The 15,534-nt window shown below is 42.7% G+C and overlaps 1 protein-coding gene across 4 annotated transcripts in view; it reads right to left on the reverse strand.

Annotated features, from left to right (window-relative positions):
* The window catches only part of LOC126215182 (sorting nexin-4-like), an 80,793-nt gene that overhangs the window by 39,883 nt on the left and 25,376 nt on the right, over positions 1-15,534 (reverse strand). For all 4 annotated transcript variants that reach the window (XM_049941850.1, XM_049941851.1, XM_049941849.1 and 1 more), the window contains exons 6-8: positions 14,786-14,996; positions 7,135-7,267; positions 461-575 (exon numbers count right to left, since the gene is read on the reverse strand). In XM_049941850.1, coding sequence (XP_049797807.1) covers positions 461-575; positions 7,135-7,267; positions 14,786-14,996 — 459 coding nt within the window. The remainder of the gene's footprint in view (positions 1-460; positions 576-7,134; positions 7,268-14,785; positions 14,997-15,534) is intronic.

The following is a 15,534-nucleotide window of genomic DNA, read 5'->3' on the forward strand; positions in this document are numbered from 1 at the left end:
CTGGTGTTCATTCAACATAATTTACCTCTAGTCTAGTATGTGTGCTAATTTATTTTTAATAAATTAAATAATACGTGGTGTTTTGATTTGAAGACAGTGGTTTTATTCATGTTTAGTGTATGTAACATGTGAATTAAATAAAGTTATTTTGTGAAATGTTCATAATTTATTGAAAATCCAGTATCCATCTATTATTCGGTATCTGATCGGATAGTACAATTACACTGGATAGTTGTCAGATATTCATTTCATCTTTAGTTTGTATGCACATTGCCCTTACTTGAAAGGGGTAACTTTTGCAAATGGTTTCAGATACAATTTCCAAACTGTTTTATTCCCCATCCTGGGTTTGAAATTTTTTCTGTCCCCTAAGTAAAATCAACAACTGTCAAAACTAGTAGCAAGTTTAAACAACAAACACCTCCACTGAGGATAAGTGAAACAGAAAATGACCACTCACCTTTCGGCAGACATTGATCTGCAGCATGACGTATCCAGCGAGCGTCTCCCGGAGGTCTGCCACCTTCTGCTGTTGGAATCTCTCAACGTCTTTCAGTGCATTTGCTGAAAAGTCCCTGTAACAAATGCAAAGAGAGCTCGAACAGTGAGTTTCAGAAAGCTCATGGCCCAATTACACAACCCAAAACAATTTAGGCTACATACTTTTCAGATACGTTGTTTATTAAACAAGTACAATTGAACAGTTATGTTTATAATTTTAAGAAGGAAACTTTAAGTAAACGAGGTGAGAATTTGAATCAGATGATTTGAGGTTTCATACAGAATAATAATTTACAGTTCATTTTGCAACTAATACAAAAATTGTTAATATAATAGTGGTTCTTCTTATATGGTGAGTGCAGTGGAAATTTATTTCTGTACCTTGTACAAGGGTCACTCCAAAAGAAATGCACACTATTTTCTTTTTAAATCCATCTTTTATTCTACATGTTTGAAAGTTTTACAGTGTGTAGATATATCCTTTAGGAACAATATTCTCATTTCTCGACAATTTCCATCCCTCTCAACTGCCTTACGCCATCTTGGAACCAGCGCCCGTATACCCGCACCGTAAAATTCTGGTCCAACCTGTTGGAGCCACTGTTTGGCAGTGTGCACAAGGGAGTTAACATCTTCAAACCTTGTTCCACGAAGAGAGTTTTTCAGTTTCCTAAAGAGATGATAGTCACATGGAGCCAGGTCAGGACTGTAAGGCGAGTGTTTAGTGTTGTCCATCCGAGTTTTGTGATCACTTCCATGGTTATTTGACTGAAACATGGCCGCGCATTGTCGTACAACAGCAAAACATCCTGCTTTTGCTGATGTGGTTGAACACGACTCAGACGAGCTTGAAGTATCTTCAGTGTCGTCACATATGCATCAGAATTTATGGTGGTTCCACTTGGCATGATGTCCACAAGCAAGAGTCCTTCGGAACCTAAAAACACCGTAGCCGTAACTTTTCCAGCGGAAGGTGTGGTTTTGAATTTTTTTTTTCTTGGGTGAATTTGCATGGTGCCACTCCACTGATTGCCCCTTCGTCTCTGGTGAAAAATGATGGAGCCATGTTTCATCACCTGTCACAATTCTTCCAAGAAATTCATCCCCACCATTCTCGTACTGTTCCAAAAGTTCGCTGCATACCGTTTTTCTTGTGTCTTTGTGAGCCACATCCTGGGAACCCACCTGGCACAAACCTTTTTTAATGCCAACACATTCAGTATTCTGCAAGCACTTCCTTCCTCTATCCCAACGTAGCGTGACAGTTCGTTCAGTGTGATGCGCCTGTCAGCAGTTACCAGTTCGTTAACTCTCTGCACACTGTCTTGAGTGTGTGCAGTACGAGGCCTGCCGCTGCGAGGACAATCCTCAATATTGTCGTGCCCACTTTCATCACGTAACCTGCTTGCCCACCGACTAACTGTACTACGATCGACAGCAGCATCTCCATACACCTTTTTCAACTTCTTGTGGATGTTTCCCACTGTCTCGATTCCACAGCACAGGAATTCTATGACAGCATGTTGCTTCTGATGAACGTCAAGAGTAGCAGCCATCTTGAAGACACGCTGTGATGGCGACACTCACAGGAACAGGTTGAATTAAGTTTGAAACAAGCAGCAAGGATGTATCTACACACTGTAAAACTTTCACACATGCAGAATGAAAACTGTATTTTTACAAAAATAGTGTGCATTTCTTTTGGAGTGACCCTCATACTTAACAAAAATTTAGAGTTACAGAAATTAAATTTTTAATCTGTGCACTTAAGTTTATCCAAGTAAAGCATACCCACTTACATTATTTCTTCAGGAAACAATTTCCTACAGTTTATAGACTTTTTTCTGTTGCTATCCTAAATTGACAGTCTCGTTGATCTATGGCTATGAATAATGGATAATGTTGGAGCGAACACAAAAAAACAGCAGACATGAAATGCTGCTGAAAACAACTAGAAGAGTCAGTGTCTATACACATACCTTCATAGAAATTTAAAGGCAAAGTTCCTACAAAAGATTATCCAAAAGAAACAACTAAAATGGTACAGACACGTACAGCAAATGCTGAAAGGTGCCAAGGATAATGAGGACGATAAGAGGAGAAGATGAGGATGAGGACTGCCAACAAAGACAGTAGAGGATGGAATAAAAAAAGGCACTACAGGATGGAAAGAAATGGAGATACATCGTATCTCTCACATCACGATGTACAAGAGGAATGAGACTTTTGCTGTGAGGGGAACTTGGTTTTGTTTCAAAATTTCCTGATGTTACAACTGTGTGCCACAATGGGATCTGAATCCCAACCTTGCCTTGCCATTACCCATTAATGTATCCAGGCACATCTCTCAACCTCATCGGAGAAACAACCTCCAGGATATTGTTAAGTAATTTCTCTCCAATATATTTCTATTTCTCTCGGGTCTCCGGTCAGGTTCTGTAGTTTACAAAAGAATATTTCAACAGTGCACCTTGCTGTCATCTTCAGGTCATACCTGTACAATGACTGTCTTTCGCTATGTCACACCGTATTTATATTCTTATCATTCCCCTCCCTTACCTCACTATCTGGACACATGCTGCAATGCATGCAGTGGTTGGCAGACGTGACTGCCAAATTCTGGGTGCGAACTCTGGTCCCTCCGAGTTTCTGCCATTCCTGTCGGGCGTCCAAGTCACTAGTGGCTAGTTGACTAAGTGCTGGATCCCAAACTTCAGTGAGAGTGAAGCCATTATCGACTGATCAGGCCACCACCCAGTATTATTTCAACAGCCTCTGTAAATTAGGTGTCTTGTATTCCGTGAAAATGCGGTCCAGCATACATAGGGCAGACTGCATACACAGACAAAGAAAGGTGCCAGGAGTACATGAGACACACCAAACTGGGGCAACTGACAAAATCTGTGGTTGTGGGACACCGCATGGCTACAGGGGACTCAGTAGAGTCTGAACAAACAAAAGTGCTAAAGACAGACCTCAACATCTTGGGATTGAGTTTTTAAAGGAGGCTGTCAAAATATGAGTGGCTGATGACCCGATCAACAGACACAGTGGCTTCACTCTCAGAAAATTGCGAAACCCAGCACCCGGCCAGCTGAAGTTGAACCTCAGCTGAGAGTGACATCTGTGCCCAAAAGAAGGGCAGAAGTACTGAGGAACCATAGTTTGTATCCATCATTTTGTGAATGTGTTCCCTCACCACCCCACCCGACAATGCCTGCAGCTACAAAGTGCAGGAAGGGGTGGGGAGTGCTGAGAGTGCAAAGGAGATGTGATGTAGCACAGATGCTCATTCTACAAGTGTTACCTGAAGATGACGGCAAGGTACGCTGTCAACATACTGTGTTTCATAAAAGAATGCATGTGGCAGGAGCCATGACGGCAACACAAACAACCGATTTGTTGGGAAAGCTTAAGATCGCACTTCACTGCAATACGCTTTATCTCACGGGTGCTGGTCCAGCACGATATGCAGGAGAGCTTCTATTAAGTTTGGAAAGAAGAGCACATGACAGAACTGAAGCTGTGAGGTCAGATAATGAGTTTTTCTGTGACAGCTCAGTTGGTAAGTGTACTGCCTTCAATAGGCAACGCTTCTGGTTAGAGACCTCGCCCAGGCCACAGTTTTAGTCTACAGGGAGGTTTCAAGGACATTAGAAGCAGTCCAGTAACAAGGCAGGATGAGACTGATGAAGCCGGTGGATGAACTCCAACAGCAACCTGAGAAGCAGGGATATAATCTAACATGAAGACTCTTCTATATAAATGATGTGGGAAAGGTTAGGGACAAGTGCCATCCAATTTAAAAACTTGCACGTGATGAGCTGGGTTACACAATGCAGATCAACTACAGATGATAACAGTATTTTCTGAAGGGCATCTATATATTAGGATCTGACAATAGCACTGACATTTAATAAATCTATCATGTTGTGAGGAAATCAAACCAAGGAAAATCCAGGACGGACTTACAAATGTGCCCATTTGCTGCCCACCACCACCTCCTCTATGTGGTGAGTAGCACTATCATAATTCATAATGGTGTGAGAAGTTTAAGGCTTGTTTTAACAGAAAGGATTGTTTGTTTAAAAAAATTATATATGGACACCGTGTAACCAGCCACGGGGACAGAAAACAGTGGGATGTCCTTCAGGGCATGTCACCCACATCCTCAAAACAAACGAAACTGCAAAGGCCATTAAACTTTCCTGTAACAGACTGATAACACTCACTCTAAGCTGAAGTGATGAACTTTTCCTTTCGCCGGCAATTTTCTGAACTGCTGCACAGCTAGCGCAAGTGGGGGGATTATTACAGTACAGAACAACTGTATGGGTTAGCACTGCATTACGAGTGTTTGCATCAAGGGTGAGACTGAAAACATTTCATATATACAGTGTGATCAAAAAGTCATGATCGTGAAAATAAATGTGCCTGTACACAGGAGCTGCATTTGTTCAACCGCTCACGCCCACACCCACACCCACACCGGGTTCGGCTGCCACAGGGTGACTCATTTGTGTGTGTGTGTGTGTGTGTGTGTGTGTGTGTGTGTGTGTGTGTGTGTGTGTGTGACAAAGGCCTGGTTGACCAAAAGCTTATTTGTACATTCCATCCTGAATTTTCCGTTGTTTGCCCGTAAACAAAGATTCCAATGTAACAGGTACAGCTTATGCAACAGCTATAGTATTGGAAATTCAATGCTTAGTACACATGTTGTTTTTCCAAGAGCAACTAGTTTTCATTTTTGAACTGTATTTTGCCAGTCATTTATATGTGCATGTTGTAGGTGCATTTTGTGGGAACCAACTAGATGTCACAACGCCAAACAATTCAGCAACGGGATTAGTCACCCGTTTATGGGGATGATGATCAGTTGCCAACAAGAAGAGAACTGGAGGACAGGGCATTTTGGGTGGACGCTAAACTGGCTGAGGTGACAGAAGTGATGCTGTGTTCGCCTTCAAAAAGCTTGATGAGACTATCAGTCCTGTCTCAGGTTTTGAACAGTACTGCTCGGAAACCAAAGGAGAAGTTAAAATTTTGTGTATGTATTATTCTTAATGTGCAAAAATTGAAAGAGCGGGACAGAGAAAAGTATCTAGTTTACTGTTTACAGTTTCTGTCATTCATTTAACATCTGGAATCACAGAACTCAACTGCATTTTCTTCACTGACAACATTTGGTTTCATGCCTGTGGATAAGTCATCTGGTGTTTGAATCATCTCTAAAAGTGATGGCATCCAAGTTGTTCAAATTTATTTATTTGGGACCATCTTAAAGGACCTATGCAAGCAGGTCACACTGGCTGAACTAAATATCAACATAACAGCAGAGATTAATAACATTAGTGTCAATATGCTCTGCAAAGTGGCTTGAAGCATGGTTAAATAATTCTTGCACGCATTACTGAAAACAGTAACCAATATATATGAGAGACAGAATAAATTGTGATAATTTTCAAAATTAATTAATTTTCAGTGACAATTTATATTTCCAATAATGCCAAGTGTATTAAGAATTGAGGCTATACAAATCACTACAGACAGGTCAGCTTTTACTGTATTTAAAATAAAATCTTACCAGCTGGTGCACCCTTATAACAGCCTTATATGAGCATAACACTTTGAAAATCTACTATAAAGTTTTGCAACCACATGATAAATTTTTAGAGAACTAATAATCTTATTTCTCTAGTAATGGATTTAAACAAACTTACAGGCATCCTTCACCATTCTGGAAAAAAATCCAAGGGATAGGAAAACTAAATTCTAAAACAGTTCCTCTTTCAAGTTTTCCTCTCATTCATCCCTTTGCTGCTGCAGACGTGCTCTCTGCATTTTGTGCTGAGGGTGATGTTTGTTATGGCTGTACTGGGAGCCTGCATTCTGGCTGATTTGAAATACTCATCATCCGATTTTTCAAAAACTATCAGGTGTAAAAATTTTATTATTGCACATCTTACAGTCCAATATCTTTCGCTGATAAAGATTTGAATCTCTTTTCATTATCCATCATACTTACTGCACTGCTTCAAATTAAGTAAAATACTGCACGAAATTTTAAAGAGTTTATAAATGTACAATCATACAGCGTAAACTGTGTTCTATTGATTTTAACTCATATGTTGCAGTAGATGAAATGTAGATAAGATACTGAATTTTTATTTAAAATTGAGAGCAGAATGGTACCTCATTTGCTCTCAATTTATTAGGTTTTATATCCAAAGGACAGTGGCGCACGATGCACCCATCGAGAATCTTGGTCATAACAACTGTCATCTCACGTGAACAATTTTTTTTAATTGCCGAGATACCGTGAGAGATCAGGATCTTGGGACACATTAAGATGTCCATTGCACTATAGGAAAACCCAAGTGGCATATGTACACACAGCCACAACACAAGGGGAATGGCATACCAGGATGTGTATACATGCCCACAGGTTAACACTAAATAATTTGAGCAAGGAGTCTAACCTTCATAAAATTTGAGAATATACAATGTCACCATTAGTGGCAATTGTGATCTACAGATGTGAGTTCCGCCACTCGTCAATCTGCCCGATACCTAAATTTTAGTGACCCACAACAGCAGAGACTGGAAAGCAATATTTTTTTCCACAGCACTCACAGGAGCTCCTCACGCGCGTGTCGCACGCTGCTCTGGCCCTCCTGCAGCCGCTGGTCCAGCAGGCTCACCTTCAGCTCCTTCACCTCGTCCGTGTCCACCGAACCGAACAGCCGTGAGATTATACTCGATTTACCTGTAACATTGAACAGTGGTAACCAGGTGGTGTACAACAGAAATGGTGCTGACTGACAGACGACAAAAAGGGTGACAGTACTACTGTGCACTAACACTGCGGCACAGCTACATACCCGATCATAAAAAGCCTCGCTCAAAGTGTGCTTGTCTTCTTTTACTAAATGTTTATTTTCACATGATCCCAAAGAACACTTCTTCAATATTCGGGTACTAGCACGTTATTTCAAACAACTTGGTGAGCACTCCACACTGTCCTCTGGGATTTTATCTGAAGCCATTTTGTAGGGCCTTACTGTTCTCTATTATTGTTAGGGTATCATTTGTTTTGTTTTGTTTTGATTTAGTGTGCAAAAACAACAGATCATTGGCACTCATATCAGAACCTTAGAGCACTTAATACGAAAAAGAAGTTAAAGGCGACTACACATTAAGCCCTATCGACGGATGGAAAGAGCTAAGAACTAGGACCTCTTCTTAGAAAAAGGCCCACAAAATATGCCACAGAGACAATGAAGATCCTGAACTACATATTAAATGCCCTTTGTCATAATGCTATGACACATAAAAAGTAAAACACAGTCAACAGCATGCACGTTGTTTGCTAAAACAGCTGACAAGTCAGGTGGCAAACACACATTAGAATGTAAGCATTCAAAAAAAGAACTTTCGGTCAGTAAATGGTGAACCGTCAAAGGACAACAATGAGCACCTAGTGGTGGGGGATCACTACCTAATAAATGGCGAGGGCTATAACGACAGTGCCCAATATACAACCTAGTTAAAATGATAACCTTGTGGTGAGAGGACTGAGAGGGCAGCCACGTTGCTGGGAGAGGTTTAATACCCGGGAGCTTGTTCCCTTGAAGGGAAGACATGTAGTGTTTCCAAAGAGACACCAACTGCTGACAGACGGCACCACGGATATCATTGGAAGGAATGGAAGAGCTAGTGGGCTTCAGTAGTACGGCTGCAGCCTTGGCAGCAGCCCATTTCCCGTCAGACTGATGTGACCAGGAACCCACACGAACATCACAGTGGCTCCCTCAACAGCGAGCAAGTGGAAGCTTTCTGGGACCTGTTGCACTAAGGGGTGGACTGTGGTACAGCACACAGAGGCTCTGAAGGGCACGGAGATAATTGGAGCATCAACACAAACAGCCTGTGTCACTGGATGTACTGTGTGGCCTGATAGAGGGCTAAGAGTTCTGCTGTGAATACTGAAGTGTCCCAGAAGCTGATACTGAAAACTGTCTGTTCCAATAACGAAGGTACACCTAACACCACGGTCGGTCAGAGCCATCATTGTACACAAAGGTGCTATTGGTAACTTCAGTGCGAAGGTTGAGAAACTTACATTGATATATTAAATCCAAAATAGTTTCCTTTGGAAACAAATGAAGTCCAAGCTGAACATGGGCTACCACACGAAGCCAAGGTAGTGAAGCATTCACATCCATCAGGAAGATGGCAGGTAGAGTGAAATTAAGCTGCTAGAGGAATACCCAAAAGCAAACTCCAGAAAGTAACAGAGGAGGAGGACTTGCCCCATACTGGCGGTCATGGGAGTCATCAAAAATGATGGCATACAACGGGCGGCTGGGCATGGCAGACAAATGGCACGAGTATCCACTGAGAACATCATGCCACTAATTTGGCAGCTTCTGCATAGATACTTTCAACTGGGGTAGTGTATAAGGCAGTAGTGGCCATACAGATTCCACAATGGTGCATTGTATAAGACTACAAAAGATGGACAGATGTGCAGATACATAAATGAAACATCTGTAGTCTAGTTTTGAACACACAAGTGATCGGTACAAACTGAGGAGGATAGTCCGATCTGCTCCCCAGAAACTACCCCTTAGGACAGGTAGAACACTGAGGAATCGTGTACAGAGGGCAGTCAGGAAAGACGGTGGGAGCACCAACAGAGTTTTGTATCAAGTACGAGCCCAGGAATTTCGTAGTTTCAGTGAACAGAAAAGCAACATGCTCAAAATGTAAAGACGGTGTAATCATTGTGCCACCAGAAATTCATACAAACATTTTTGTCAGTGGAAAAGAGAAAGCCATTGTCAATACTCCATGAGTAAAGATGATCAAGCCATTGCTCAAGACATCACTCAAGGAGACACATCCACCGAGAACTGCAGTAGTTAGCAAAGACATCGACGAAAAGGGAGCTGCAGATGCCCTGTGAGAGACAGGTCACAATAGGGTCAATAACTACAGCAAAAGGAGGATGAGTCTCATGACAGAGCCCGCAGGCACCTCGTTTTCCTGGATAAAAGTGTCCAACAAGGCCGAACTCACATGTACCCTGAAAACTATCATTTAAAAATTCCTGAAGGTAACAGGGCAGGCAGCCTAGGAAGCCCAGCATGTACAGAGTATGGAGGATACCAGTTCTCCAGCAAACACAGTGGTAGTTAGAAGGGAAGGATTACCAGGCTTATGCATGGGTATGGGACCGGTTTCATGCCAGCATCAGGGAAACGTGCCATCTGCCCAAATGCGATTGTATTTGTGAAGGCGAAAGTGACTGCAAAAGAAAGGTGCTGCAACATCTGAATGTTAGCGTCATCCAGCCTTAAGGAGGAAGATCGAGAAGAAGTGAGAGCTTTATCTAAATTCCTCATAGTAAAGGTGGTATTGCAGCATTCACAATTATGAGAGGAGAAAGGTGTCACCTCAGCCTCCTCCATTTGTTTCCGATGGAGGAAGGCAGGCTGATGAAGGGTGGAGCTTGGAATCTCCACAAAATAGTGGCCTGAAGTGTTGTAGATAGCAATAGGAGCCACAATGACATCTCATGGTCAGACCAGAAACTGGGAAACGAATCTCATCCCCAGAAACCCATAGCAGGTTGCCCCACATGATGGGAGGAGTGAATCTGTTAGAAGAACTAGTAAATTAAATCCAGTTAGCTTTTTTTGCTGTCCTGAAGAATGTGACGACACTGCCTACACAACTATTTATAACGAATACAGTTCCTCATCATACAATGACAGTTAAAAATGTGGAGAGCATGTTTCTGCACACGAATCCCATTGCAGTTTGCTTCAGTTTACCACGGGACTGGGATATGGTGCGCTAAAGATGAAGTGTGAGGTATGGAACATTCTGCTGCAGTAAGGATAATGTTTGAAAGGTGTTCTATCTGATCACAATTGCTCATTGAAGGTCACCAGGGAGGAGTAAAGCCTCCAGTCAGCCTTAGAAAGCTGCAAGTTCAGTTCACATATTGGTGGTGTAGGAATCAGCAAATGGATAGCAGACAGGAAATGGTCATTCGAGTACGTGTCGGACAGAACATACCACTCCAGACAACTGGCAAGTCAGGCAGTACAGAGCAAGAGGTCCATATGGGAACAGGTATGCGTGGAGTCTGAAAGGAACACGGGTGCTCCAGTGCAAGACAAATGAGGTTGGGTTGATGGAGTAGGGCAGCCAAGAGGGAACCTCTCTAACAAGTTCCAGAAGGGCCCCAAAGCAGATGCTGTGCATTGAAGTCACCAAGCAGCAAAAAGGGGTGAGGGAATTTAGCAATAAGATGGAGGAAGTCTGTCCTGGCGGCACCAACCAACAGATGGGTACAGACATTATAAAGAGAAAAGGTGAAGTGAGGCAGGAAAATGCAGACTGCAACAGCTTGCAGCCTGGTGTTCAGTGATGTTATTTGACTATGAACATCATCCCATACGAGCAGCATGACTCACCCACAAGACAGAATGCAGTTTTCTGGGGGAAGATCAAGGCGGACCTGAAGGAAATGTGAGCGGTAAAAGCAATCATGACAATGAAATTTTTGTTTCTTCAAGGCTGAAAGCAAGCAGACACTGCAATTCCAAGAGCAGCAATAATTCCTCCCTCTTGGACCTAACTCTGCAAATGTTCCATTGAAGAGAAGTTGTGATGGGGAAAGTGGAGGAGGGAACAAAGGGATGTCACCTTGGCGGCTGCCAAGTGCCAGTCTTCAAAGACTCACTGTTACAGGACAAAGAGGCTGGAGAATCCTGTTCCACGAGATCTATGGAGGCATTCTCTCTACGTCAGCCTGCAGATTCCAGCGCAGAAAAATGGAGGTTGGACAGGTGAGGGTATTATGGAGCAACACTGTTTAAGAGGATTACAGAGTTGGGGAAGGAGAAGATATCTTTGTTTTATTTATTGCAGCCTTTGCAGTTGGCAGATGAAGACTCAGATGTTGTTGGATGAAGGGATGTAAGAAGTCTTTACAGGAGCATTCCTTTTGCCCTTTCCAGTTTGCTGGTTGTGAAGCAGGTGATTTCAATGTCAGGGGCAAAGATTTGGTGGCTTGTTGAACAGCTGGAGGAGGAGGAAGAGGATGAGAGGGCGACAAGGATGCTGCCATGATACTGGGCGACTTTACAACTGCAATACTGAATTCGAGATCAGATGTCTGTATGGCCATGTCACTCTTGGAGCAAGGCATAGTACAATCAATACTGCAGGTGTCAGATGGTAAAATGCAGGGCTCTTGACTTGCCAACAACTTGTGGGTGATAGGGTAAGGTACTCCTCCCTTATCCGGATCTCCTAGACAGCCCACTCGTCAAAATAAATGGCCAGGCACATTCTCAGGCCGAGGCTGCATGGTCACCATTGCAATTGATACAGTGCGGAGGCGGCAGTGTTTCGATAGGACATACGAGTGTGGTTGTAATGTTGATATTGGCAACAGCTCATCAGATTTGGAATGTGCAGTCAGACCGTGATACTTCATAACCTGCTTTGATCTTTGATGGAAACACTACTCTATCAAATATGTGAAAAAGAGTGCGTATAGGAACTAAGTCTGCATCAACCTCTCTCATTACCCAACTGACAGCAGTAACACCCTGATCAGAGAGGTAAGTTTGGATTTATCCCTCGGTCAGACCACGAAGCCTGCGAGTGTAAATAACACCACACAAAGAATACTGTGTTTGATGGGTCTTGACACGAACAGGATAGCCTGGAGGAGCGAAGCTGCAAGCAGTTGTTGGGCTTGAAAATCACAACTGGTCTCCAGGAGCAAAGTTCCATTATGTACACAAGAGCAGAAGTTCAGAGGCCTGCAATTGCATCAACACTTTTCTGAATAACAAATGGATTAAATGTAGCAAAGGACTGACCTACTTTAGTATGTACCACGAGGAACTGAGGTGCAGCTAGGAGATTCTTTGAATCTAGCCTCATTCTGTTAACATTTAGTAGATGTAGACTGAGATGGTAAGTGGCTCACTATGAGAAAATCCCGATGACTGCCAACATCTACGATGATGCGCTCCTGCCAACAGGCCCCACCCACCCCCGCCCGCCCTCCTCAGAGAGGAGGGGCTCACCCGCCTCATGTGATTGTTCACACCTCAGGTCATACCTCCTGAACTCCTGACAGAGGGACCAACTGGCAATTTGGGAAGATAACAGCTCAGGCAATCACCTCTTCCTCCACCTGGCCTATACCAGGGCATATGTGCGAACTTTATCTGTCCACCTGGGGGCTGGAAAATACGTGTTACCCAGTCACCTGTTGTGAATCAAACATGTGGGCTGGCCTTCTGGAGCAAACAAAGGAAGAAGAAACATAGAGGAACCTCAAATGCCAAAGCGGAGGAAGTGTAGGAGACAGAACGAAGAAAGAAAGAAAAAGCAGGTTAGAGTCTGTTCTGAAGTCTGGCCATTAGAACCTCACAACACATACCCAAAAATATTCTGGTCATGTTCCCCAAGGGAGAGGAAAAAGAATAGTAGAAGGATGGACACGTTTGGAAAAGGAAGAGGTGCTGCAAAGGCAGGAGACCTGTGGTAGCCAAGCATGATGTCCCCAAAGAGTTATGAGTCCTCTGGGGTGTACTGTTAAGGAGGCCACACATCTAACTGCATGTTCAACAAGCACATGTGATTGAGTTCTTTTTTTCCTCCACTTCCTGTTCACATCTCAAACTTATGTGCAAAGATGCCATTCGATGTCAGCATTAACAAACAGAAAAATCACTGTATTATTCTTTTTGAGGGCTTTTTCAAAACATTAAAAAAGAAGTCTCACTATTAAAAAAAAACATGTTTGCTTGAATACCACTGTTGTTACAAAAGTTAAAGACAATTAAACACAGAACAAAATTGCTCACCCTTCTGCATATGAAAAAGGCTCTTTCAATATTTGCAACTGTTTCTTAAATAAAAGGGATTTTACACCTTACACTACTGCACCTTTTGGAAGGTAAAGGTTTTTAGTGGCACCAAGGATAGTGTCAAGTCCCTGGCAAATGAAACAAACTGAAATTGAAGGTAGCATAACAAAAGCTGAAATGCTTAATACCATTTTCAAATGTTCCTTTACAAAGGAAAACCCAAGAGTATTGCCCAGTTTAAATCCTCATACCAATGAAAAGATTGATGAAATAAATATTTTTTTGTCAGTGGTGATAATAAACAGCCTGAAATTGTTAAAATTGAACAAAGCTCCAGTGTCCGATGGAATTCCTGTCACATTCCATACTGAATTTGCGGCCAAGTTAATCCCTTTTCTAACTATAGTCTACCTTAGATCCTTCACACAAGAAAGACACGCCCAGTAGTTGGAAGAAAGAACTGGGCATACATATCTACAAGAAAGGTAGCAGCAGAGATCCACAAAAATACCGCCAAATATCCTTGACATCGATTTGTTGTAGAATCTTAGGACATATTCTGAACTCAGACATTCTGAGGTATCTCTAACAGAAGGACCTCCTCCATGCCAAGCAGCACAGATTCCAAAAACACTGATCATTTGAAACCCAACTCACATTTTCACATGACATACTGGAAGCTTTGGACGAAGACAGTCCGACAGATGCAGTATTTCTCAATTTCTGAAAAGCATTTGACTCATTACCACATCTACACTTATTGCCAATAGTATGAGCATATGGGTTATCAAGTGGAATTTGTGACTGGTCTGACGACTTTTTAGTAGGGAGGATGCAGCATATTGCCTTGGATGGAGAGACATCATCAGATGTTGAAGTAACTTCAGGTGTGTCCCAGGGAAATGTGTTGGGATCCTCGGTGTTCATGTCGTATATTAATGACCTCACAGATACTATTAATAGCAACTTCAGACCTTTTGCAGATGATGCAGTTATCTGTAATGAAGTATTGTCTGAAAAAAGCTGCATAAATATTCAGTCAGATATCAATAGATTTCAAAGTGGTGCAACGACTGGCAATTTGCTTTAAATGTTATTAAATATAAAATTGTATACTTGACAGAACAAAAAACTGTCCTACAACTGTAATATCAGTAAGTCACAGTAGGGATCAGCCAACTCGTACAAATACCCAAGTGTAACCCTATGCAAGGAAATGAAATGGATTGATCACACTGGCTCTGTCACCGGTAATGCAGGTAGTAGCCTGGACGTGCTCCATATGTGAATGGAACAGGAAGAAACCCTGAAAACTGGTACCACGGGATGTACCCTCTGCCACGCACTTCACGGTGGTTTGCAGAGTACAGATAGCCCACCTCTCTGCACGCTGTCCTTCTCTGCGACCAGAGCGCCGGCTGCCGCCTCCGCCTGCTCCAGCCGCAGCTGCAGTGTTTCCTGCCGCCCGCACACCGCCTGCAGCGCGTCTGCGAAGAACAGGTACTCCTTCAGCTGGTCGGCAAACACCTCCTCCTCCTCCAGGGGGATGTCGATGCCTGCTGCGTACGAGTCCAGGTAGTGCCCGGCTTTCTGCAATTTTATGTAGTACGTATTTAAAACTATCAAAGAGGTCCAGCACCATCAAACCCAAATGAATTGAGATACAGTCAGATCTAAAATAAGTTATCAAAAGAAAACAGTAATTTGCAGTCTTATTACAGTGCATGATTTAATGTTATTTTCAAAGTGGTTTCTTCAACATTAAAACAATTAAAATCTTCCTTCATGGGTACTGTAGATAGTGATAGTCACAATTTCCCTTTTCTAAACAAGGGAGTGAGATCACGTTCACACCACCACATAGTTCCAGACACTCAGGTGGTGTACACATGCCGCCTCCATATCTTTCTATCAAGATAACTCCTACTGTCAACATCATCCAGTGTTGTTCTATGTCTTGATAATGTCAGTCCAGCATTCCTCTGGTCTTCCCACCCACAAAGTCTCCTCAACTTTTCTACAGATTTACTTGAGCTATCCTCATTGGTTCTGTCCTTTATGTGTGTCCTAACCACTTGAGTCTAGATACTGTGGTTTGTTCCAGTAGTACTGTCCTAACGCCAGCCGT

This window comes from Schistocerca nitens, chromosome 12 (assembly GCF_023898315.1).
Source record: "Schistocerca nitens isolate TAMUIC-IGC-003100 chromosome 12, iqSchNite1.1, whole genome shotgun sequence".
Taxonomy (NCBI): Eukaryota; Metazoa; Arthropoda; class Insecta; order Orthoptera; family Acrididae; genus Schistocerca; species Schistocerca nitens.